The sequence below is a fragment of the Hyalella azteca genome, unplaced genomic scaffold (genome assembly GCF_000764305.2).
Source record: "Hyalella azteca isolate HAZT.00-mixed unplaced genomic scaffold, Hazt_2.0.2 contig10031, whole genome shotgun sequence".
Lineage (NCBI taxonomy): Eukaryota > Metazoa > Arthropoda > Malacostraca > Amphipoda > Hyalellidae > Hyalella > Hyalella azteca.
The window spans coordinates 1-25,278 of NW_025940083.1; the positions used below are offsets into that span (position 1 = coordinate 1).

General features: G+C 43.8%; 1 protein-coding gene and 5 non-coding genes across 6 annotated transcripts; 4 read left to right on the forward strand and 2 right to left on the reverse strand.

Annotated features, from left to right (window-relative positions):
- The first annotated feature begins 267 nt into the window (after positions 1-267).
- On the forward strand, positions 268-23,975 carry LOC108676844 (endothelin-converting enzyme homolog). The gene is made up of 14 exons (XM_018164998.2): positions 268-439; positions 14,094-14,201; positions 14,604-14,878; positions 15,354-15,466; positions 16,017-16,138; positions 17,341-17,493; positions 18,102-18,197; positions 18,495-18,665; positions 19,892-20,040; positions 20,532-20,754; positions 21,847-21,970; positions 22,384-22,588; positions 23,346-23,476; positions 23,785-23,975. Exons 1-14 carry the CDS (start codon positions 428-430, stop codon positions 23,973-23,975), a joined length of 2,073 nt encoding a protein of 690 aa, XP_018020487.2. The 5' UTR covers positions 268-427.
- Positions 6,899-6,970, reverse strand: Trnaw-cca. Its single transcript has one exon. It is a non-coding gene; the product is annotated as a tRNA-Trp (tRNA).
- On the forward strand, positions 10,540-10,612 carry Trnam-cau. Its single transcript has one exon. It is a non-coding gene; the product is annotated as a tRNA-Met (tRNA).
- On the reverse strand, positions 11,367-11,439 carry Trnaa-agc. Its single transcript has one exon. It is a non-coding gene; the product is annotated as a tRNA-Ala (tRNA).
- Trnaa-agc lies at positions 11,999-12,071 on the forward strand. The gene has a single exon. It is a non-coding gene; the product is annotated as a tRNA-Ala (tRNA).
- Positions 12,769-12,850, forward strand: Trnal-aag. Its single transcript has one exon. It is a non-coding gene; the product is annotated as a tRNA-Leu (tRNA).
- Positions 23,976-25,278: the final 1,303 nt, after the last annotated feature.

The window sequence follows — 25,278 nt, forward strand, 5'->3', positions numbered from 1 at the left end:
TTCTATTCTATTCTGTAATTGTGATCAACATTTGTTAGATTAAGTTCGTGTTGGCCAGCAGAGTGTTGTTAATTTTGATTTAGATTATAGAAGTGTTCTTATTTCGATTAATTTATACAAATAAATCATTGTTCAAGATTGATTGGCGATTCCTCTTCAGCGATTAGTCTCCGTGTGGTCGTACGTCTTTATTACTCTCTTTAAATGGAGGCGCTCTTTTCCCTCACGAACTTGCTAGTTGCTTCAGATTTCAGTCTGCCACTGGCTTCCGTGCTGTGTGGTGGTGGGTGTGCACTGCATCCTCGAAGGTGCCGCTCCTCTCGTGACGAAATTTTTTACAACATCGTTTTAAGGGACTAAAACCTAATTTTTAGTCCAGTTATATTAGTTAAACATCTCGACGAAATTAGCTTTACCTACACACAACATGATGACGGAGGTGAGTTTTGTCTGGCGTGAGATATCGATTTTTTGGAGTTAGTTTTGGTGTTGGTAGTTAGGTTGCATCAGTGAAGGTTTAGTCAAGACTCGTCCTGTGTGCTTTATTAGCGGTGACTTGTTCTGTAGTCACTATGTCGGTTACAATGTGTGCGATCATATGTCGGCTACTAGCCTTCCTTCCCGATGCTTCATACCAACACGGCTTCATACCTAGGTACTAAGCATAAAGCAAAATACTAGGCTAGTCGATGGTTCTTGAAATGTCGGATTTTAGTCAAGTAATCAATGGCCTAACCGCCCTAACGCTAACGCCAGTCTCGGTACCGTACTACGTAGCTTCCAACCGGACCAACGGTCGCAGTCAATCACTTTGTAGCCATGTAGCCGTTCATCAATAGGTTAATTGCTGAAATACTATGACCTTGTCATTCATTGATTGACCATCTTTGTGGCAAGTTAAATTTGACATTTTAAAAGCGAGGACTTTGCAAAATCATTATGCCGGTCTCATCATTACGTGGAGTAATGGCGACGTCGGATTACTTTTCTTATCTGCAAATTTTTCACCTAGGTTAGGGATTTTAAATTTTATTTACTGATGCCCGTGTTGGCGGCATGCTTCCCGTTATCACAGATTCTAAATGCCTTTCAAGAATGCATTTTGCGGGTAAAAAATATTGTTTTATGACGAATCGCTTAGTAATTTGAAAAGGAGCAATCCTAGGCGTTTGACCATAGTCTTACCCTGACTGCCACCAGAGTTGCTAGAAGTTAGGAACTTTTGCGAACAGGGTAATGTTGACTAAAACGTTCCGTATGTAGTCAAATTCGAAATATAAAGGCACGTAAATTTCCTGACTTGTATACGAAAGCTATTTTGCCAGTGCAAATATTTTCTAACATTGAAATGCTGTAGTTAGTCGCAGATCGTGTCGAGTGTATCCCAGTAAATCCGTAATGACGCCTGAGAAAAGAGCCGTTGTCATCACTGCTTGTGCTTGATCACTAACTCTTTCTCTGCTTGATAAAACCAAGTAATATCAAGCGAAACATCGTTAGTGCGCGAATTTTGCTGGTGTTATTGTGATGGTGCAATAACACTTGCTACTAGTGCGGCAGTGCCTACCCATGCCCAGTGACATCATGGGTTCCGGTATTTTCAGAACGGCTTCTCTCAACCGAAGAACCCTTGAGCTGTTCGTTGCGTCACTCGATCGGGCGATTTTGCAGTTCGTCTACATTAATAGGCAATAGAACATACCTCGTCCGACTTCACTCTTTGTTAATGATGGTGATGGGCTGCCTTAGCCTGCCTACGTTATTGGTGCCTGTGTTGATAAGGGCCCTTCGTTATTAATACGGGTGCTTGAGACGATTATTTTGGTGAATGAAGTTCAGTGTTCACTTTGTGATGCACGTTTTGCACGATGTGCAGCGTACAGCATCAGTCGTGTAGCGTGGTTGTGTGTACGTGTTTCATTTGTGTTCATGTATTGTGTGGTGTAGTTTACTGTACATTTGTACAAACACCAGTCGTGCAGTGTACAAGCACCATTCATGCAGTGCACTACCAGCATCTGTTGTGATGAGTTGGAGTGGCCAGGCTGCCAGCCACTACAGAGGATCGTGGTACAGTGCGTCAACATTAGTCGTGTACCGCTTAGGACATTGTCGTCTCCGATTTGATCGCATTATCCCTTACAACAGCTCTTCGTCATGTCACGATAGGATATCAGAGCTAGACGCCAAGGCTGAATCTTTTCATTTCGGTGGTTCAAATCTTATTCACATCTTCCGGTATTATAGATTAGGCATTCAATAACTCGTCTGATTTCATTATAACGTCTCAAACTTTTTGCGCATCAATTTAAATCTCATTCGGTCTCTTATACGCGCAAATACTCTACGAAACCAAAAAAGTAAAGTTTCTTTTTGTGGTATTTCCATAACGATACATATTCGAGAACAAGGTAAGGAATTATGTCTCCATCTGCAAGACAACCTTGAGCCTCTTGCTTGAGTATTCATCACTTGAACGTCACTATATAAGCATACGCATCACGTGCGGTTACATCGCCCTCTCTCTCTCTCTGACGTCAGAGTAGATTTAAGCGTCGTAAGCATCATTACTGCACACACGTTGTGCATACAAAACACGCTCGTCGTCAAACATGACAACTTGATCTGTTGCCAGCGTCTTTCACGTTCGTACGTCCGACTTTCTGTTTACTAATTGGTTGGCGTCCTGGGGTTGAGGATCTTTAAACCAATCATGGCGCAGCGTTCGTTTGTCCACGCGGTGCCTTCTAGTTTCCGTGCGTACCACTACTGAAAATTTATCCTGATACCTACTATGTATGATACCTAAACTCCGATAAGCTCCGTGTATGTGTGAGGGTTCGGTTTCATCAGTGCCTTGCTGGCGACTATTGAGAGAGGTGGTGGCGTAACATGGTGTTAGTAAAGCTGTGATTGTTTATTGAATTACAGTTAAAGTGTTATCCACATTTTTATTCTTATGCTCTTTAAAAATCAAGGAATGATTTGTGTGCATTGTTATGGTATGTGCTTTACATTAGAGTAAATTTGTAACCTGGCTAAGTTTACAATTCTAAACAAGCGACCCTCTTTCTTGTAACTTACGAGGGTTGAGCTTTTTATTTTCCCCACACCGTTCCTATGTTCGAATGAAGAAAGGAAACGTCGTTTGGTGCACAATTGTTCTTATAGCCTGGCAGGGATAAGTACAAAGTTGTGCTTATAATTAAAAATTAAAAGCGATAGCGTGTGAAAATAGTTCAAGCCTCTCGCGTTTTGCGATTTCCATCATTCGTATTGGTTTCGATTCTTATGCTTGTGAAATGAAAACACTTGTTTAAAATACATTTTGAGATATAAAAATTGAGCAGCTATTAAATGAAACTAGTACTTATATCCGAGGTGATTTTAACAGGATTAAGACGAAGATTGCTGATTAGTGTTTGATCGCAAGATCCAGAAAAAACTGAGACAAAACACATTGCTAGGTGATTAAACGACGCAAATCATCTAGCGAGGTATGTATGAAGGCTACATGGCTGGTACTTTCCTCTGTGTAAACATTCTGCTCTTACATGCATTAAATGCATTCAATGGCAGATTGAGTATTAGCTTGGTTCAAAGACATCACACAACAAATGAGTATATAACACTTGATTTGTTGTACACTTTTCTTTCATATGTTGTGTTGCATATAGGTTATGTTGTATAATATAGGTCATGAGCTGGTCTCAGGTTAGCACGCGATTTTAGGTATGCGTTGCAGCATGCATGAGTGAGCCTCTTCCTGAACATCGAATAGCTACCAGGCCACATATTCATTGCTCATTGCGCTGACATCGTCATCAGCTTCATGGCTTGACGCCAGAGATCTGTCACTCACTCATCCATAATTATAATGTTGCAGAATTCAGTTGTTTCATGTGCTTTCAAATTGCAACGTAGCGGACGGAATTTCCCAGTCGAAATAGAATTTCGTTCAATTTAGAAGAAGCATGTCTTATTGTTTCCATTATTTTAATCAATGCCGCGGTGGACTATACAAACCTGCGTAGCATACATTAAAAAACGAGAGTTATGTCGTGGTGGTAAGTTTCAGCGACACACGTCTTACTCATAGGAACCGATACTTTTAGGTAGGAAAACCAATTGCTAAGTATTTTGAGAAACAAATGTTTTTATGATGTGGTGTATTACGGTACCTAGCCTTTATCTGACTCAGCGATAACGATTGATCCCTTGAGTAACTCGGTGATAACAACTGTTGAGTTGTCGACGTCGTACGACGTACAAGTGCGAGTTGTGACCATGTTGTCGTACACGACATTGCGTGCCCAGATTCACTCGTTCGACAGAACGCGCGCTTTTATACTATAATTTAGAGTGACTAATTCTCAAATCGCACGTTTAAATTACATGCAGTCAAGCCTATGAGTTAGGACTTGATTGTTTTCAATAATTTAGTTATAAGACTGAAATATTTCTCAAGATATGAATATATATGTTATTCAGTTGTTTTCTTAGATATGAATTGAAATCTGTCATGCAATCAAGATGCATGCATCATTGGCCGACGGTAGCTGAGCATTGATCGGTAGCTGACAGAACTTTCAGCTCAAACGTGTAGCACTGGTACAAGTAATAGCATTTTCAAATGTTGAAAGGTTCTACAGATTTCCATAGAAGGCGACGTATATATACAGTAGCTATATCTCACACTATTACAAATGGGATATTCAATGCGGTACAGTAAGTTCGTATTCCTCAATCAATAGTCTCTCGCGACTGTGGCGGGCTACGAGTTGGAGCAAGAGACCAGAGTGTCTGCTGCTCCCTTAAATAGTACGACAGCGTTCAGAATTTAAATTAAAATGTTACACAACACAATTAAGATTAAACAGAAATTAGTCTGAACCTTTGAGACTCGGCTTGAGAGTATACAGTAATCTCTAGCTATGTCGTGCTTCTCGTACTGCGTCTTCACGTCATCACCGGTTTTCACGAAATATTAATGGAAAGAATCTGAGGGCTATTGGGGAAGTTAATCGGAACTCGATGGGTTAGAGTGCGTGACAGGTTTGTTGACATTTACATTTCAATAGAAAACTACCGAACAATTCCGATATACTTTAATATGTACAATCAGTCGAACAATTTCGAACGCGGATTTCATCTATCACTGCTGAAATCTGGAACGTAAAACTTGCAATAGGTGCACTAGGAACTAATGTAATCGATTAATAGAATCTGCCTGAGGCTGTGCTAAATTCAGCCACACGATTCATCACAAATCACGAAGTTTGTGTGTAGCAGATGTGAGGCATCATCAAGGCACCTGTTGACAGATATTCGTGCACTGTCTTGCTGTATGCGGGACAAGGTTTAAATCTCCCACACGTTTTCCAACAACAATTAAGGTGACAAATTGAGGATACACCACATGACGAATGTTTTGATTAGGTATGCAGATCGAACTTCATGGAGTGCGTGCTTATTGATGCTCCAAATGCATCGCTGATGTTGCTGTTCTAGTTTCTGTTTGTGCTACACTTATTGCTTTTATTGTTTCTGAAGCTGCCGTTGTTCCTTGGCTTGTTGTTTCTACCGTTGTTTATTCTGCTGGCGTAGCAGTCTTTATCGCTGCAATTACACAGGCGACGATACTACTGAACTATCCGTCCTGTATTCCTGTTGCGAACGTTATTGTCTTCCGCGACCTTCAGCAGGTAGCTTATCAGCACGCATGCGTCTCTCTCAGCCTCATATAACACGTGTGCAAGGCTAAAAGCTTGTTAGTACGCTTCTCGTTTTCGCGAACGTGCACATCCTTTGAATGTGTCTATTCGCGGTGCACCTCACGCCCCTGACAACCTCTCAGCTCTATTGCTTGTTTTTTTTTTTTGTTTGTACATTGATACTTGAGGTCTCTGGTAAATAATTTGTTTCTACGCTCTGGAAAGTGAATGCAAATTTTCCGTTTAATATTTATATTTAATGCAATTTCCGCCGGATGGAACGGCAGTTTTTATTTTTTGCTCTACATTTTAGGCCGAACGCCGTCACCGATTCCAAAAGATATCAGTTGCATTATAATCGCCGCCCATGTCAGTCACATTCTTATTTTCATCTATCATGCTTGCCTCAATTTCCGTCTACTTCGAAAAAAAAATAAATATATTTAATTTCGCCTTTCCTCTATTGTATATTTTTCGAATATTTAATAAATGTACAAGTTTAACCAAGTTTAACCTGTTAACTCTTGATTGCAACTATTCTGCATGAGCTACATGAGTAGCACGTTTTGCGCGGCCAGCAGTACTAATTCATAATTAAATTCTTTTCTTGCGATACTTTCATTCAAGTGAATGAGTGTTTAATTTTATGCTGTCACTCATCGGCATTGAAGGTTCCGCACCAGGACCTATACTTTCAAAAAAAGTTAAGAGATCGTAAGTTCATCAGCCAATCATTGACGGCCTTTCAAGCAAAATCCACCAATCATAGACAAGAAAATAGAGCGTATAAGTACTTACGTTCACTTAGCGAGTTCTGAAAGTATGGCCCCAGGACCTTCACACCGCTGATCGCATGCGGGGTTTGTTGGCACGCAAACGTGCCGCATGCAGGTGCATTTTGCGTGACTGTGTTATATTGCTATCACCTTGACCTTGCTTGTTACGATTTTAACCTCTGAGTCTTCTTCCGGTTTGGTTAAATTGAAACTGATTATTTCATAAGAAAAATACCACACGTAAAGCAGGTACTTATAAATTACGAAACGTTTGATGCAGCCGTGAAACGGCTTAGTGGGAGAATTTGTCTGAGATTTGGACTTTGTCACTCATTTCTCGATACAAGTATCTATTATTTTCTTTCTCAGTTTGGCAATCTCTTGATATATTATAATAAAATTGACAACTGACCCCAGAGTGACTCGAACACCCAACCTTCTGATCTGGAGTCAGACGCGCTACCATTGCGCCATAGGGCCTTGTGAGTTGCGTTGTCGTTTCGATGATTATGCATGATGTCTTGGCGATACTCTAGGTACCGTCGGCACCATAACTTGAGATTTTTTTTGCTGGTAGCATGATTTTAGTACAATTTTCAGGCCAGGTTCAGAATAATATTGTATGTTACATAGTTGATAAATTTATCAATATGTGTGTTAAATGATGTTTTTTAAAATAGTTTTCATATAAAAATAGACTATAATTGTTACTCTAGGTTTAGTCTCAGGAAAATTATTATTCGGAAAATGTGGGTAAAGTATTCCTAGCTCTACCTTTCTATGGCACAAACACTACCTCTCCAAATTAGACGTGCGTTTGTAGAGCATCAAGTTGATATAAAATAGATTAGTCAGACGATTCACTGGTGACTCATTTGCTGTGATTCTGTCACTTTACATACCTACTATTTAATTATTCAGTTCAGGTTCACTTCAAAAACATACGAGCTCATGAAGCGATACTTGAGGAATAACAACGCAAATTACAATTTAGTTAGAAAGCTAAGAGCAGTCAACTCCGTCACTGGTAATTAAGTTTTAAGATGTCACCCCAGATCAGTCAACACCATAAGAATAACTTACTAGGCCTCTTCACTCACACGTGTATCCTATATAACTGACCGGTGTAGTTTGTGACGAACAGCTACGATGGGTGTGCACTGCATGTTTGTTGTGCATCAAACTTTGCTTTCAAATGGTAAGATATATTGAATAAGGTGGTTCATTTATATAATTTGCTAACATGTGTTTCAGACATATTTTCTGTAAAATGTGTTATGCAGGTCATATGTATTATGTGTATCACGTATATCGTGCGTATTAAGTCATTCGTGGCGTATCGACACATTTCTTTTAATTGGTGCATGTAGTACGACAGAAGTTTCTCTTTACTGCAGGTTTCACTAACAAAGAGTATTTCTTGTGGACAATTTTCTTGTTGTTTTTCTTTATTTGGCGAATTAGGTTATTGACAGGACTTGAAATTCAAATGTCAGGTTTCCAAGGGACATTTTATTATAATTTAATTTAATTTATTTATTTCTTGCAACACTTGAATTTGAAATTTTTGAAATGACGTTAGCTCAAACATCTTAGGGTGTTATGGAGAAGCACAAACGCAACCGACCTAATAAAACTCTTGATTTACTACAAAAACAAGAAATTCAAGAATTTATTAATGAAAAATAACCCACGCAAAAGGTCCGGGACCATTACAAGAAACTAATGTTATTTACAAATATTCCTGCCACAAAGAAGGTTGTAGACTTCTCCAGAACGTAAATTACATTGGTTTGACCAGCACGACTTTGAGTCGCCGCCTAACATGCCATGATGCCACCTCCAGACCGGAGGACCGAAGAACCACATACCCTCACTCGCGCGACGTTGGAGACCCACACCAGAATCATCATGAGATGCCCAGACGCCACGAGACTGGCCATAGCTGAGGCTCTCATCATCAAGCATGAGTCTCCAGCAGCTATTCATTTACAAACTACCGGATTTGTCAGGACGTTGAATTTGTTCTCGTAATTTAAGCTTTGATTTTCAATCTGTATTCAAAACACCCTGTGTTTGTAGTAAAGTAATTTCTCAAAATTTCAAACTCAAGTGTTGCAAAACTCTTCCCGTACTTGATAATGAATGAAGTTACATTCGAAATGTCGTAAAGTATAATAAAATGTCCCTTTAAAACCTGATATTTGAATTTTCAAATCCTATCGCAAGCCAAATTCTCCGAAAAGAGAAACACACTGAGAAAATTGTCAATTAGCAATACTCTCTGGTCTTCAATGATTTCTTTGATCATAGACGCGCGTATTGTGTTCCGCGGCCAGACTTTACTATATAGGTTCTGATCAAACGTATGCTAGGATATGACAGGATAACTTAGGCGTGATTTGCACATACGGTGCGTATATGCGGAAGTCTTAAGTTTTGATGAAAGTATGGTACGGTAGATGACCGTTGCTGATGCGGCTGGACAACTAATCGGTTTTAAATGTTGAACTAATCTATAAATTCAATAAAACAATCTAAACATTAAATTAATTACTTTCATGTGAATTTGTAGCAACATTACTTCAAAAAAATTAAGATTCTTTCTAAAATGTTCGAAATTAAAACAGGTTCAATACTTCACCCGTTGCATGTGAGTGATGGCACAGCAACTGAATTGAAAATAGGATAATTGTCGTCATTACTATGCCGAAGCACATATTTTGGAGTATCCCAAAAAGTGCCGCAAATCGTGCTATATTTCAGCAGATATTTTAAGAGCCTAACACTTTTATTAACCCTATAGTATCATAACAGACTAAGCAGGGGGTCAATTAAAAACTGGAAAAGCATCCTGAATTATTAATATTTATTAAAATAAAAGCCCATATCCTCATTTACTGAATATATATTAACCTGCAATTATTTCGCTATTCTTGACATCCACCGCTACTCTCTCTCCCTGCATACACGGTCTCAAAATATCGTTGTGCGCCCCTTTAAACCCCAGTCTCAGTTGCTCCCTCTGATCCAAGCACAATTACTGCAGATCATTCATCGCCTATTCCCGAATACCCCGTACTATTTTATTTAAAATAACGTCTATCTTAAATTTTTCCTTCGTATACGTCTCACATTAAATATCAGGTGGAAACACTCATCCTGTACATCCTCCTTCCCTTTATATATGTACGATCATTTCCACGCAGCGCCCCTTCCCTCACCCCAAGAAGTCCCCATGCACCTCTGCTATCATCATATACATGCATTCCTACCCAGCGCCCTTGCTAGTGTAAATACCAGGTGTATATACATTCAAAATTCGTTAAGTGAACGTAAGTACTTACGCTCTATTTTCATGTCTATGATTGGTGGATTTTGCTTGAAAGGCCGTCAATGATTGGCCGATGAACTTACGATCTCTAATTTTTTTTAAAAGTATAGGCCCAAGTGTATATACATTAGCAAGGGTGCTGCTAGTGTATATACACTAGCAATGTTGGTACGAATTACATTACATAGCAATGTTACATAGCAATGTTGGTACGTAAATGAAGGTTTTGATGCCGTCTTGAAGAGCAAGGAAGAGATTCCTCTAATTTGTCAAGGTTTTTGCGGGAACATCGTCTCTTCATAATTTTGCTCCGAGCTTCCTGATGGATGCTTGTACCATACTTTGGTCGGCAGGCCCCGACGCGATAATGATAGCTTCATGAGTTGAACAAAGTGGAATTTCTGTTGCGTGCGAGCTGTACGCTTACCATACTGGTCCATAGCACACAGATCTAGGGGGTAAGGGGTAATATTTGTTCAGTTGTACATTTGATTCCAGACTTTTCCTAGTGTGCTCAAACGACCACAATATTCTTGATGTGCCCGAACGCCCCCACAATATCCTTGATGTGCCCGAGCGCCCCCACAATATTCTTGATGTGCCCGAGCGCCCCCACAATATTCTTGATGTGCCCGAGCGCCCCCTCAATATTCTTGATGTGCCCGAGCGCCCCCACAATATTCTTGATGTGCCCGAGCGCCTCTAGTTTCTTGTAGCCTCGGTAGCGCAGTAGGCAGCGCGTCAGTCTCATAATCTGAAGGTCGTGAGTTCGATCCTCACCCGGGGCATTGCTTTTGTTCAAACATCTTCAGAGTCACAATTTATATGGAAACCATGTTTGTAGCATAAATTCTACATTGCCATTGCGAATCCTTTAATCTAAGCGTTGCTTTTGTACAGACATCCACAAAAACAATGAATTTTTATGTCAGGTAGGTATGTATGTTGTATAGATTCTTTCTTGTCATTCATTGTTTGCACGACCGTTTCTTTATAACGCTAAGCTGTTAAAAATTCAGGTGCTCGCTGGCAAAATTAATCTCGAAATGTCAATCGATGGACCTTGGCTCCAGCTCGATAATAATTTTCGATAAATTTACTCGAACGATGATAGTGGTATAGCTTCTCCTAAGTCAATAAAAAATAACTAGTAAAATAGGTATTCATTTGTAGCTGTGTTGGTTGCTTAGGGTTGAAGGTCGTAAAAGCATGACTGGAGTAAAAAAAACAGTACAGCATGAACAGAGTAAAATTATACGAAAAATGTCTTCAGCGTATGTCTCAATATCGTGCGTGCAGCTGCAGCGTATGTCTTAGTATCGTGCGTGCAGCTGCAGCGTATGTCTTAGTACCGTGCGTGCAGCTGCAGCGTATGTCTTAGTACCGTGCGTGCAGCTGCAGCGTATGTCTTAGTATCGTGCGTGCAGCTGCAGCGTATGTATTAGTATCGTGCGTGCAGCTGCAGCGTATGTCTTAGTATCGTGCGTGCCGCTAATGTCCTACTGTCTTGTGTTGTGCTGCTGCATAGAAAAAAAATATATTTGGAGCTGCGGGGTATCGATCCCCGTACTTCTCGCATGCTAAGCGAGCGCTCTACCATTTGAGCTACAGCCCCTTCCTTTTTAAGGTAGTACTAATTTTCTTGCAATAATAATTTAAATTTCATACTCTTACGCTCTACATTGACATTTCTCACTGCAGTAGAATTGATTTGTAGTCGCATTTCCCCAGCGCAACTCTGCTCGAGAATGGCGAGTTTGGTACTATTATTAGTCGCATTTCCCCAGCGCAACTCTGCTCGATGGCGAGTTTGGTACTATTACTAAGTTCTTTATATCACCTCATCATGCTGCAAACTCCTTTGGTGGATTAAAGCATGGTTTAAATCCAGGGATAATTTCAGTAGTCATTAGACGTTGAACAAATTATTATCGTTCAGTGTTCATGAACCTTCTGCAGTATAGTAACTCCATTCTGTATAGTAACTCCATTTTGAAGTTCTTAACACATCGCTCACGGAACACAACATCCCGCAAATTAACATATTTCAATCATTGGCGACTCTTACCATGCTTGAATGGTAGAAATGCTACAAATGAAATCATTTTTTTCAGTGATACCTACTTTTCTTATTTGTCAGATAATGCCATGGAAAATCATCAATTGTATCATGCGGGGCTGTAGCTCAAATGGTAGAGCGCTCGCTTAGCATGCGAGAAGTACGGGGATCGATACCCCGCAGCTCCAAATTTTGAAATAGTGAAAAACTGCCATCAAAAATGAACGAAATAAAAATTGCCAACAAATTGTTCATTTAGTCTGCGCAAAAAATATATATCTTGGGAGTCTAATTACTTGTAAAACGCCAGAATTGAACAATCAGTATCAAGTAGGAAAGGAAAAGAAAACAAGGATTTGGAATTTAAGTAATTTAGCCCGAAGTGCGAGCTATCGATTTTCTTGTTTCCCGCCCCGCAGCGAGCGCACCACCATCTGAGCTACAGCGCCACTAATCTCGAGAATGTTGACTCAGCCACAATTCGCCTCAAGACTTTGTGTGCCATACAGTGTCGTGCGGTATATCTTGAACAAGAAGAAGTTTATCCAACGGTACAGTACGTTCTATAAATATAGCTTCACGGAGATACCCTGTAATGCTTTGTTCGAAGAATGTAAAGGCTCGAAATTTATCATGATTGAATCATGATTGAGATCGAACGTGTGAATCTGATGGGTTTCACATTATTTTGTTCTAATGTTGAATCAGCGTTCTATATTATGTAAAAATATATAATATATTTTAACAAGATAGCTCCCAGATATTTTAAATATATTATTCATTAAAAATATCTTACCATTACGGCGGAAAGTTTAAATGACGAATTCAATACTTGTAGCTAACGTATTGCTAAATAGTACGCGAACACACAGGCCCTTGTGTATAGGTAGCGTGGCCGAGCGGTCTAAGGCGCTGGTTTAAGGCACCAGTCTCTTCGGAGGCGTGGGTTCGAATCCCACCGCTGCCATGATTTTTTAGTAGATTATTTGTATCTTAGGAGAAAATACATCTCATAATCAATTAATAAAAATACACGTAGATGAATGAGGTGGTAAGAATATTCTATAAGTGGAGGCTCGTTAATGATGGCGTTTGTAGTTGTGCCGAAACATTGCAAAGCCAAACCGCAGTTTGTATTAAATAATTTATCAATAAGACAACGATATGTTACATGCAATTATATATATGTATTAATATACATAGAAGAACTGTAACACTTGAAAGGCGGGGCTCTAGCTCAAATGTTAGAGCGCTCGATCACTAGCTTTGCTTTCGAAAATTACGGCGACTTGCCCCGACGCTTTCATGAAGTTCTGGCGCTGCAGTGGCGCTGTCCTGACGTTGCTCTGGTGCTGCCCAGACTTTACTCTGACACAATTCTGGCACTATACTCTGACGCTGCCTTGCATGGCACTGCCGTGTTGCTGCCCTGACGCTGCTGTGGTGCTGCCCTGACGCTGCTGTGGTGCTGCCCTGACGCTGCCCTGACGCTGCTGTAGTGCGGCTTTGGCACTGCTGTGGCGATGCCCTGACGTTGCTGTGGCAATGCATTTTTCTGTTTTGATGCTGCTCTGGAGCTCTGCCGCACCTATATCACTTCTCTGATGCTGTGCTAACGCTGCCCTGACGTGTTTCGTGGGTTCGAATCCCACCGCTGCCATGATTTTTTAGTAGATTATTTGTATCTTAGGAGAAAATACATCTCATAATCAATTAATAAAAATACACGAACATGAATGAGGTGGTATGAATATTCCAGAAGTGGAGGTTCGATAATGATGGCGGTTGTAGTTGTGCCGTGCCGAAACATTGCACAGCCAAACCACAGTTTGTGTTAAATTATTTATCAATAATTACAACGATATCTTACATGCAATTATATATGCGAACTAGGATAATTACATAGAAGAACTGTAACACTAAAATGCGTGGCTCGCTGTAGCTCAAATTTTAGAGCGCTCAATCACTATCTTTGCTTGCGAACATTATGGCGACCTGCCCCGACGCTTTAAAATGAAGTTCTGGCGCTCCCCAGACGTTGCTCTGGCACTATTCCGGCACTATATTCTGACACTGCATTGGCACTGCTGTGGCGATGTTGAGACGCTGCTGTGGCAATGCCTTTTTGCTGTTTTGGTGCTCCTCTGGAGCTCTGTCGTACCTTTATCACTTCTCTGATGCTGTGCTAACGCTGCCCTGACGTGTTGCAGATGACGAGGTACAAGCAACAGATGGACGTGGAAGACGACCTCAGCAGCCTGGGCTCGGCTCGCACCGAGGACCTCTCGTCTGGCCCCACCAGAGTGAGATATCACATGGTGGGTTGGCGCTCTGGATACCTCATATTGAGTTGGCCCACTGGGTACCACATGTTGGGTTGAATTTCTAAATATCACGTTTCAGATTGACACTCCTGCGTGTAGTATACAAGTGGTATGAGTGTTGTGGGTGTGTTGGTCGTGTCGGTAGCGCGCCACGCGGTTGCCGACGGATGACGCGCGCTTGTCGAGCTCGTCGCACCCTTAGCTTACTCGTTGCATAGCGCATGGCATCCGTCACTACCTCTAGCACTATCACCACTAGTATTGCAACCACAGCACGGTCATCACTTACACTGTCACCACCTGCCCAATCAATTACCATCTGCCCAATCACCACCTGCCCAATCACCACCCGCCCCATCACCCACCACCAGCCCTCACCTTACCCCCTCTGCCCAGGGCTCGCACTGGTGGCGGGCGCGGACGCCCCTGGAGAAGCTGCTGCTGGTGGGCTTCGTGCTGCTGCTGGTGACGGTTGTGATCCTGGCGGTGTCGGTGCATATGCACAACCACGCGGTGCTGCTGCAGAGCTCCTCCTTCGGGGGCAGCGGGCCCTTCATCGCCCACGTGGGCGACACGCAGAGGGTGTGCCTCACCAGCGAGTGTGCCATCGTCGCGGGGCGCCTGCTGGCCAACATGGACCCTTCGGCAGACCCTTGTGAGGACTTCTACAGGTGGGTCCTGTGAGGACTTCTACAGGTGGGTCCTGTGAGGACTTCTACAGGTGGGTCCTGTGAGGACTTCTACAGGTGAGTCCTGTGAAGACTTCTAAAGGTGGGTCGTGTGAGGACTTCTACAGGTGAATCCTGTGAGGACTTCTACAGGTGGGGCCTGTGAGGACTTCTACAGGTGGGTCCTGTGAGGACTTCTACAGGTAGGTCCAGTGAGGACTTCTACAGGTGGGTCCTGTGAGGACTTGTATAGGTGGGTCCTGTGAGGACTTCTACAGGTGGGTCCTGTGAGGACTTCTACAGGTGGGTCCTGTGAGGACTTCTACAGGTGGGTCGTGTGACGCCTTCTTGTGGGCCAGGAGTCGTTTATTTGTGACTCGTATTGTACCTGATTAAAGTGATTATCGTTATCGCAGTGCCATGAACCCCTCGCAGGTGCTCGGGGTTATTGTTGTTACTAAAGCCCCTTGATCTGCAGGTACGCGTGCGGGGGTTGGGTGTTGGCGAACCCCGCGCCCGACGGCAAGGCCTCGTGGGGCGCCCTTAGCAAACTCGCCGGCGACGCCCAGACCGTCCTGCGTGCCGCCCTCGGTACGTGGGGGTCAGGAAGGTGATTGTCACCCACGATATGTTGGTAACTGACGGGGAAACATCGCGCGATAAATCCCTAACAAAATTTAGAGTCGCCCCAGCTTCTGGTAATCTCAATCAGAAGCTGCCACGACTGTAAATTTTCATTTGGATGGGGTCTGGCTGGGAAGGGTTAAGAGCGACGCCCGCGGTATGTGAGGGTCTGGCGAGGTGATGCGTGTGTAAGTAGGACGAGTGCGTGGAATTGAACGAGTTGCGCTTGTGTGAAGAGATTCGTGCATGTATGGAAGGTGGTACGTGTGTGGGGTAAGGTTGTCTGAAGAGTGAGTGCGTGTGTAGAGGGGTGAAGAGGTGGGTGGTGGTGGTGAGACGCGGATGACGTTTGCTGCACCGAAAGCAAGTCGTTTCGCCAGCGCAATTGCTGGCACTACAACCAAATGCATGCATCCTTATACCCTTCTGTCGTATCGCACCTTCCTCACCCTTCCCTCAAATCGCAGCCTCCTCACCCTTCCCTCATATCGCAGCCCTCATAATTCCTGTTCCGCAGAGGCGGACGAGAAGCCGCGCAGTGAGGCGGAGGCGAAGGCGCGTGTTTTCTACCGCTCCTGCCTGGACAAGAACAACACAGTCCAGGACCGCGGCGCTAAACCCCTACTCCTTAAGATGAAGGTTCGTGGGCCCTAGCGTGGGACAGACACAAGTCTGTATAGCACAAGTCTGTATAGCACAAGTCTGCTGGGGCTGCGTCTAAATTTATTTGCTGTTTATATTATGCCTTGTACGATTTTAAATGCATCACCCTCTGAATAACTTCTAGTTTTGCGGCAGCACGCATTGGGTAGTCGCTCAATATACATCGCGTTTGGACCATTGAGCTACACGACTACAGCTCTTCGTGATTGGAGGTAGCGGCAGCAGCAGCAGTTAGTTGATTGTTCGCTGTCAGCCTGAACGATCTAGTTCAGAGAGCTGTCTGTACCTGAGTAGTACCGTTTTAAACTAGTCTGCCTGTAGCTTCCGTGACTTTTTGCTGACAGTTACCGTATGCAATACTTCATGCAATACGAAGTGCCTTACTGTGCTTGCCCTTTTAACTGGTAAATATTTAACTGGTAGACTATTTTAACTGGTGTCAATTAAGATTTCAATAACAATTTCAATAAACTATTTCAGGTGGGAATTTAATGATTTCAATCCATTGCTATTGAACCGGCATTCTACTAACAGATGACACTAGAGTATACCTATAGAAGGCATTAAAGGGTGGAAATGAAAGAGCACAGTCACCTGGAATTACTTTATATATTGTCTCAGCTTACATTCATCCCTGACAGTTGATGAAAATGTTCTGTTAGCTACAAGCAGCGCGGGCCGGTGGCACAAGAATTAAATGACCCTTATAAACCTGGCTAGAAAGTTCCCTATCTATATTGAAAACTGAATGGAAGACAGTGGCGTGCGTAGAAACAAAAAACAATTTCTAAGCACTAACGGACATGAAACTGATCAGGAAACGCAACGAGCGACATTATAAGGCAAATTGCGTCGCTTGCTGTTCCTCGCTTGCTTGTGGTACAATATTTCTAAGACGTATTATATAGTCTAATGGTGGCGGACGCCGGTCTGTGCTCGTCTGTGGCAAGTCTTGGGTTACTGAACTAGCAGTGTATGTTCCGCTGTTCCGCTTTGTTCCGCTTTTGTTCCGCTTCGTTGTCCGCTTTGTTCCGTTCCGCTTTTTCTCTTTCGTTAGTTGTCAACTTCTTTGTGTTGTTTCTCCATTCCTCACGCCCGAGAAGAATTAGAAGGAAGTGTCCCACGCAGGGACTTTGGGGCCTGTATGGACACAATTGACACCTCTTGTCCCTACACAGGAGCTGGGGTACAAGGAGTGGGGGGAGGACGTGGGGACGAAGTACGACATCGAGAAGGATGTCGTCAACAGCAAGATCAACATGAACTCCATGGCGCTATTCACGTGGGGCGTGGCCGAGGACGACAAGCATTCATCCAATAACATCATCCAGGTGCGCCCTCCTCCATAACATTCATCCAACAGCATCTTCCTGGTGCGTCATAAATGATAACACTCATCCAGCACCATCATCCAGGTGCTCCGTAGCACTCATCCAGCACCATCATCTAGGTGCGCCTTACACTCGTCCAACACCATCATCCAGGTGCGCCATAACACTCATCCAGCACCATCATCCTGGTGCGCCATAACACTCATCCAGCACCATCATCCTCAACAGCAAGATCAACATGAACTCCATGGCGCTCTTCACGTGGGGCGTGGCTGAGGACGACAAACATTCATCCAATAACATCATCCAGGTGCGCCATAACACTCATCCAGCACCATCATCCAGGTGCACCATAACACTCATCCAACACCCTCATCCACGTGCGCCATTATACTTCAGGTTGGTTTAGTGTCTCTTACGCTGCAAGAGCGTATGACCTCCCACACTTGAGTGTTTTAGCATTGCGTGTCGACACGGTTCAACATTTCATACCACACCTGTTAGTGTTATGACCTTCACATCACTACCTCACATTACTGTTATGACATTCACATCACTACCTTATATTACTGTCACATGATCCCTCATCACAGTCACGATTGTTACAGTTCGAGCAGGGTGGGCTGACGCTGACGTCGCGCGAGCTCTACCTCAACGCTTCCGAGAAGACGGTGGCCAAGGCCTACCTCGAGTACATCACCAAGGTGTGTATGGTGCAGCATAATGATTTGTGTGGTGCAGCATCCTGGTGCATTCGGTGCAATAGCATGGTGCTTTTGGTGCAGTTTCAAGGTCCATGTGGTGCAGCACCAAGGAGAATGTTGTACCGCACCAAGGTGGACGGGGTGCAGCAGCTAGGTGCTTGTGGTGAAGTATAATTGTGCGTATGGTGCAGAATCATTTTGCGTGTGGTGCAGCACAATGTAGCCAAGGTGTACGAACGTTGCCCTAGCCTCTACGGACTAACACATCGCCCCATCTAAAGCTTCTCACTCCCGCAGATCGGCGTGCTGCTGGGGGCTACGCCGAGCAAGGCAAAGTCGGTTGCCGAGAACATCGTCGACGTGGAGACGCGCATTGCTAACTTCACGGAGCCTCCCGAGCAGCGGCGCGACGTCAAGAAGCTCTACCGCAACATGACGCTCGACAAGCTCTCGGACGTGGCCCCCTTCGTAAGCGCACTTTCGTGTCTGTGTTCATTCTTCTTCTAACGGCTCCAGCTGTTTTGTGCATCTCATCAGCCCCCAGCTGATTGAGTTACTGCCATCAGCTCCAGCTGTTTGATTCTTCGTCTATCTGCTTCTGTTGTGTATCTGTTTAGCTTCAGTTACCCTTACAGCAGCTAAATTTTAGGAGTGGTGTGCTGAAACCTTCATTCTGTGCCCCGATCAGGGATTCTCTCTTCAGTTGAGTTGAAATATGATGCAAAAAGAATAATTTTTCTAGCCTCATTTTTTGCCTTTATTTAGAAGGAATGTCCAAATCTGGACACAGGTAAAACGTAATTTTCAAATCACACTCCTCAAACGGATCTACTGAAATGGGAACTGAACGTAAACAAAAACATGGAAGTTTTTCTTGTTTCCCTGCACCCAGCGTGTGAAGCTGTGCACAGTTTCGTATAGGATGCATTTGTTTTCATTTACATCGTTATTTTGGGACATGTGTTTAATCTGTCGGCTGCAGTAATAGGTAAAGGATGAGTTTTATTCGAATATTGGAGTGAGACTCTCCTCGTTTGATCTGTATAAGTACCTAACCCCTTATTTAATACTTACTTGAAATTTGAAAGTTTAGAAAATTTCATAGAAATACACCATATCATTTTAGAAAACTCTTTGGAGTCTAGCTCCATCATCAGTTCGAAATCAGCTTTTATCTAACGGAAATTTTTACCATTTTCTTCGAAAAATGATTTTTTTTTATCATTTTTCATTAAATTTTTAACATTTTTTCATTTAAATTTTATTTATAAATTTGAGTTTAAACTTCTGCTTTTTTTTATTTTGACTGTTCAATCAACTGATTGTACCTGCACTCTAAAATTTGCGAAGTGATAATGCAGCTGGAGTTCGAAACTTTTTCTATATAGATATGAAAAACCATTCAGAATTTTTTTTTTCGCTTCTAATTTTTTTTTGTGAATTAGCGACTCAAGTAATCTTGAGATACTTGTTTAATCTTTAGACGCACTCCTTGCATGATCTTTGTAAGTATTCAAAATTGAGAAATGAACCTCGCCAAACGACGGTGGCTACGTTCTTAACGCATTGATAACGACTTTTATTGAAAGGTGCCTGTGAAGAGTGCGTGATGAAAGACGCTTTATTTAGGCTGATATATAACCAGAGTTTGATGACAAGGAAGAAACGTCATCAAATAATGCTTGTGTTTGCAGATGAACTGGACGAAGTTCATCAACAAGGCGTTTGTTGAGATCGGGGAGAAGGTTTCCGGGGACACGCAAGTGGTGGTGTACGCGGAGGACTTCCTCAAGTCTATCAACAACATGATCGTTGACCTCAACGCTAACGAGGCTGGCCGCAGGTAAGATCTTATACCTCAACGCTAACGAGGCAGGCCGCAGGTAAGATCGTTGACCTCAACGCTAACGAGGCAGGCCGCAGGTAAGATCTACGACTTCACCGCTACTGACGCAGGCAGGTAAGATCTAATATCTCAATACAACTGACGCAGGCCGCAGGTAAGATCTAATATCTCAATACAACTGACGCAGGCCGCAGGTAAGATCTAATATCTCAATACAACTGACGCAGGCCGCAGGTAAGATCTACGACCTCGCCGCTACTGACGCAGGCCGCAGGTAAGATCTACCATCTCGGGTATGCACTTGAGTTTTTTTGAGCTATCTCGGAACATGTGAAAAAAAAAATCAAAACCTCTTTTTTTAAATGTTTGAAAATTTTTTTTCTCAGCCATGCAAAAAGCAACAAGTCCCAAACTCGGTACACATGTCGACCATGATGAGTAGTATGTCCCTTTAAAGTTACCGAGCATAACAACCATGTCTCGGGCAGGAAGCTGCACCACTATCTCACGTGGCAGTACGTGCAGCGCTTCGTCAGCCTTCTGTCTGACGAGTTCAGGAACGCAGCGAAGGCGCTGACGGAGGCGCTGGAGGGCGTCTCGGGCGAGGAAGAGACATGGCGTCAGTGCATCGCTGCCACCGACGCTGCTATGGGCCCCGCCCTGGGAGCGATGTACGTCAGGAAGGCCCTTGACAACTCGTCCAAGAAGCAGGTCAGTCTTTACCTATTACCGCTATAGAATGAAATTTCCAACGCGTACTTCGTACTTTATCAAAACAAATATTTGAACGGCTCACAGCAACAAGAGGGAACAATAGCTCCTTAGAACGAGGGCATACCCTTTTCTGTGGCTAGTACGCCACATATACGCCAGCATCGGCTGACTCATCCCCAATTTCCACCACGAAAATCTCTTCTCTGCCAATTCCATCCACAAGCTGCCAATTGAACCTTATACTGCCGAATCAACCTTCACACTTCCAGGTAAACTTCAAGAGTGGGTGATGCTCAAACTGCCTCATTACATCACTTCTATTTTTTCCCTCGTCATAACTGTTGCGAGTGATGGAGTGATACCATCAAATTTGTGAAAGAAGTTAAAACAGGGACATCTGAAATCTAGCCCGCAGTTTTCATTACGTCTAATATCCTATTTAGTCAGCCTATACCTACTTTTGATGGCTTTCAACACAAGCTTGTCGTATCTTTATTATCAAACACAAACATTCAACAAACGTACATTAGCAAGCACGTCCATTATTGGAACCAAGGCAATCTTTATTTGTAAGGACCCCCTCTCGATCAAGATTTTGGATTTTAATGAGCGGTTGTTCCTCAAGCTAAAAAGTGGCGGCGGCCAGAACTTCTATTAGGCTTAGTTAACGGTTAATCACAATAAGCTGAGTTACCTGTAAGAAAACTCAACTATAAGACAGAGGTGATGAACGATTACGATCAGTCAAGGTTGACATGAACAAGTATTGTAATTGTTGTATAAGTGTTCACCAAACTTGTCGCCGGTTCTAGAAACTGCAGAATTCTCATAGCTTGCTGGGCTTTGAACCAGAAACTCACTGCTGCAATCTTGATGTTCTCAACCACCCAGCCGCCATGACTATTCTGACCAAAATTGCTACGTAGGAAGCTGGGCTCAAACCCACAACTCACTGCTCCAATTCTGATACTCTAAAGTTGAAGTATCAGAATTAGTTAGTTTAGAGTCTAAACTTTAACCACTCGATCAGCCTGTCGCAATACGTCGAGTTTGTTGATCTCCCGTTGTCATGACGTGACCTGCGTGCAGGTGGAGGACATGCTGTCCCGCATCAGGAAGGCCTTCACCCGCAGCCTGCAGCGCGTCTCCTGGATGGACGATGTCACCCGCAAGGCCGCCCTCGAGAAGGCCAACGCCATCCAGCAGATGATTGGTGAGTGGCACACGCCATCCAGCTGATGATTGGTGAGTGGCACACGCCATCCAGCAGATGATTGGTGAGTGGCACACGTCATCCAGCAGATGATTGGTGATTGGCACACGCCATCCAGCAGATGATTGGTGAGTGGCACACGCCATCCAGCAGATGATTTGTGAGTGGCACACGCCATCCAGCAGATGATTGGTGAATTTGGCGCATATCATTGGTGATTTTTTTAAAGGCTCATCACTATCTTATTGTATCCCGCATTATTGTGTACACTGACCCGCATTACCAAGTAACTTGCACAATGCATCATCTAGTAACGCTGCCATGACCTAGTCACCTAGTAGTAACATCATCACCTAGTTACATGAGTTACTAGTAGTAACATCATCACCTAGTAACGCTGCCATGACCCACAGGTTACCCGGATTACTTGCTTAACCCGAAGGAGCTGGACAAGAAGTTCGTTGATCTCAACCTCACCGAGGACGACTTCTTCGGCAACAACGTCCGCGTCGTCGCCCTCCACACCCGCGACAACCTCAGGAAACTCTTCAAGCCCGTCAACAAAACCCAGTGGGACATGACTCCCCCCACCGTCAACGCCTATTACTCCCCCACCAGGTGAGGAACATGACCCCACTCCCCCCACCGTCAACGCCTACTACTCCCCCACCAGGTGAGGAACATGACCCCACTCCCCCACCAGGTGAGGAACATGACCCCACTCCCCCACCAGGTGAGGAACATGACTGGCTGCGATGGAAGGGACGTCGTCATATTTCTTACGTCTGCTTTTAGTAACAACTTGGCTCGTGATCGGTTCGCTCCGGCTTGTATTTTTTTTATGTTTAGTGCAAATAAATTGAAATGTTCCTTTATTTGTTCTCAATAGAGGCTTGATGGACATTGAACAAAAGGAATTCAATTATACATACGGCCCTCAAAACTAGCCAGAAGTGACCACGTAAGTGAGCGACAGTCATTGGTAGCTTATTTCCATTGATCAGCTATTCAACCATTGAGGTGAATTCAGTCGGTAGCTTGTATACTAGGGAGACTTGTAGGTTTAGAGAGTTGTTAAAAATTACGGAATATTTACTGAAGGTTCAACAGTAAAATCACAACGCCTTTCAAGTAACTAATGTTGATGATGCATTTACTCGAAGATTGTCAGTAGAAATCATGTATACAAAAATGACTTATTCCGATGAAAGTACATGTACGGGTTTGCTCGTCAACAAGAGCTCTTTTAGAACCCGACCGCAAAAGCCATCGTTCACATAATCTAAGAGCAGGTAGCGTATGTGCTAGAGTACAAAAGCTCCAATTATATCACTGCGGGAGTGTGAAAAAAATTAAATGCTTGATTTGTCTGCAGGAACGACATCGTATTCCCAGCTGGCATCTTACAGCCGCCGCTCTTCTGGAGCAAAAATCCCGAGTCGCTGAACTACGGCGCTGTGGGCGTCGTCATGGGGCACGAGCTTGGGCACGCCTTTGATGATCAGGGTACGTGTCAGTGCTGGTACGTGTGAGGCGGACTGGTACGTTTATGGCACCGTCTGCCCTAACTTTTATTTGATGTAATTAACATCAAATTTTTTTATTCGCGCTTATGCCCGGGTAGTTCGATCACAGTACTCCGGCTCGCCAACTTGTGGTGTTGATGTAGGCTGAGGCATAAGAAAGACGACCCTGTGCACACCTGTTATCAGAAAGCATATGTATATAATTTAGTTAGTCTTACTGAAACAATCCGCTGAGAGTTTGAGTTTGTAAAATCATAGGATTTGCAACATGGTTGCGTGTGCCACCAGGTCGAGATTATGACAAAGATGGAAACCTGGCCCCGTGGTGGCAGCCGACCACCACCAGGCTCTTCCAGACGCAAATGCAGTGCCTGGTGGACCAATACTCGGCCTACGTCATGTCGGAGGAACACCTCAACGGCAACCTCACTCTGGGTGCGTTGGACTTGTCTTCTCATGCTGAGCGTGTTGAATTCTAATATTCTCAATTAAATTGCCTTGACATAACATAATGATCTCGGCGCTGAAGAGCAGGCCTGATGTGGCCTGTCGCCGATTCTTTTCCTTTTCGTGCCTTGTTCCCAGAAGATCTAAAATCGTGTCATTTGACCGGATCTTTTCATGACTGACGATAGTTTGAAGTAACATAACATAGTGAAGAATATTGAATTTTGCCTTAATAGCGTCGGAAAATATTCTGCCATAGCACCATCTTCTACTTTAGTCATGCAACGACCTTCATTATCCTCCGTATTGCATCAATGACAATGGTTGTCCATTAATCACGACCCATCATCGTCCCTCGCAACACTACCACCCATCACCACCACCCATCCCCACGACCCATCACTACCACCCATCACTACGTACCACCCATCCCCATCACCACCACCCATCACCACCACCCATCACCACCACCCATCACCACCACCATGTGAGGACTTCTACAGGTGGGTCCTGTGAGGACTTCTACAGGTGGGTCCTGTGAGGACTTCTACAGGTGGGTTGTGTGAGAACTTCTACAGGTGGGTCCTGTGAGGACTTCTGCAGGTGGGTCCTGTGAGGACTTCTGCAGGTGGGGCCTGTGAGGACTTCTATGGGTGGGTGCTGTGAGGACTTCTACGGGTGGTCCTGTGAGGACTTCTAGAGGTGGGTCCTGTGAGGACTTCTACAGGTGGGTCCTGTGAGGACTTCTACAGGTGGGTCGTGTGAGGACTTCTACAGGTGGGTCCTGTGAGGACTTCTACAAGTGGGTCGTGTGAGGACTTATACAGGTGGGTCCTGTGAGGACTTCTACAGGTGGGTCCTGTGAGGACTTCTACAGGTGGGTCCTGTGAGGACTTCTACAGGTGGGTCGTGTGAGGACTTCTTCAGGTGGGTCGTGTGACGACTTCTACAGGTGAGTCCTGTGAGGACTTCTTCAGGTGGGTCCTGTGAGGACTTCTACAGGTGGGTCCTGTGAGGACTTCTACAGGTGGGTCCTGTGAGGACTTCTACAGGTGGGTCCTGTGAGGACNAGCGAGGCATATCAAAAAGAGAAATTTGATAGGACTAAAGTAGGACAGTTGAAGGCATTACGAAATACTAGGAATATTAAATAAGAAAATTGGCACTAATACTGTGCGCCTGGAAGGAAAGAGTTTTGAGTAATAATGAAATTCTACGAGAAGGAATAATAATGAATAACTAGCAACAAAATAGAGATCACATGCGTGGGTGGGCGGATCTAGTGGAGCAGTTCGTTCCGACCTGCGACGTCGCTCCTGCGTCGTGAGGGAGGAG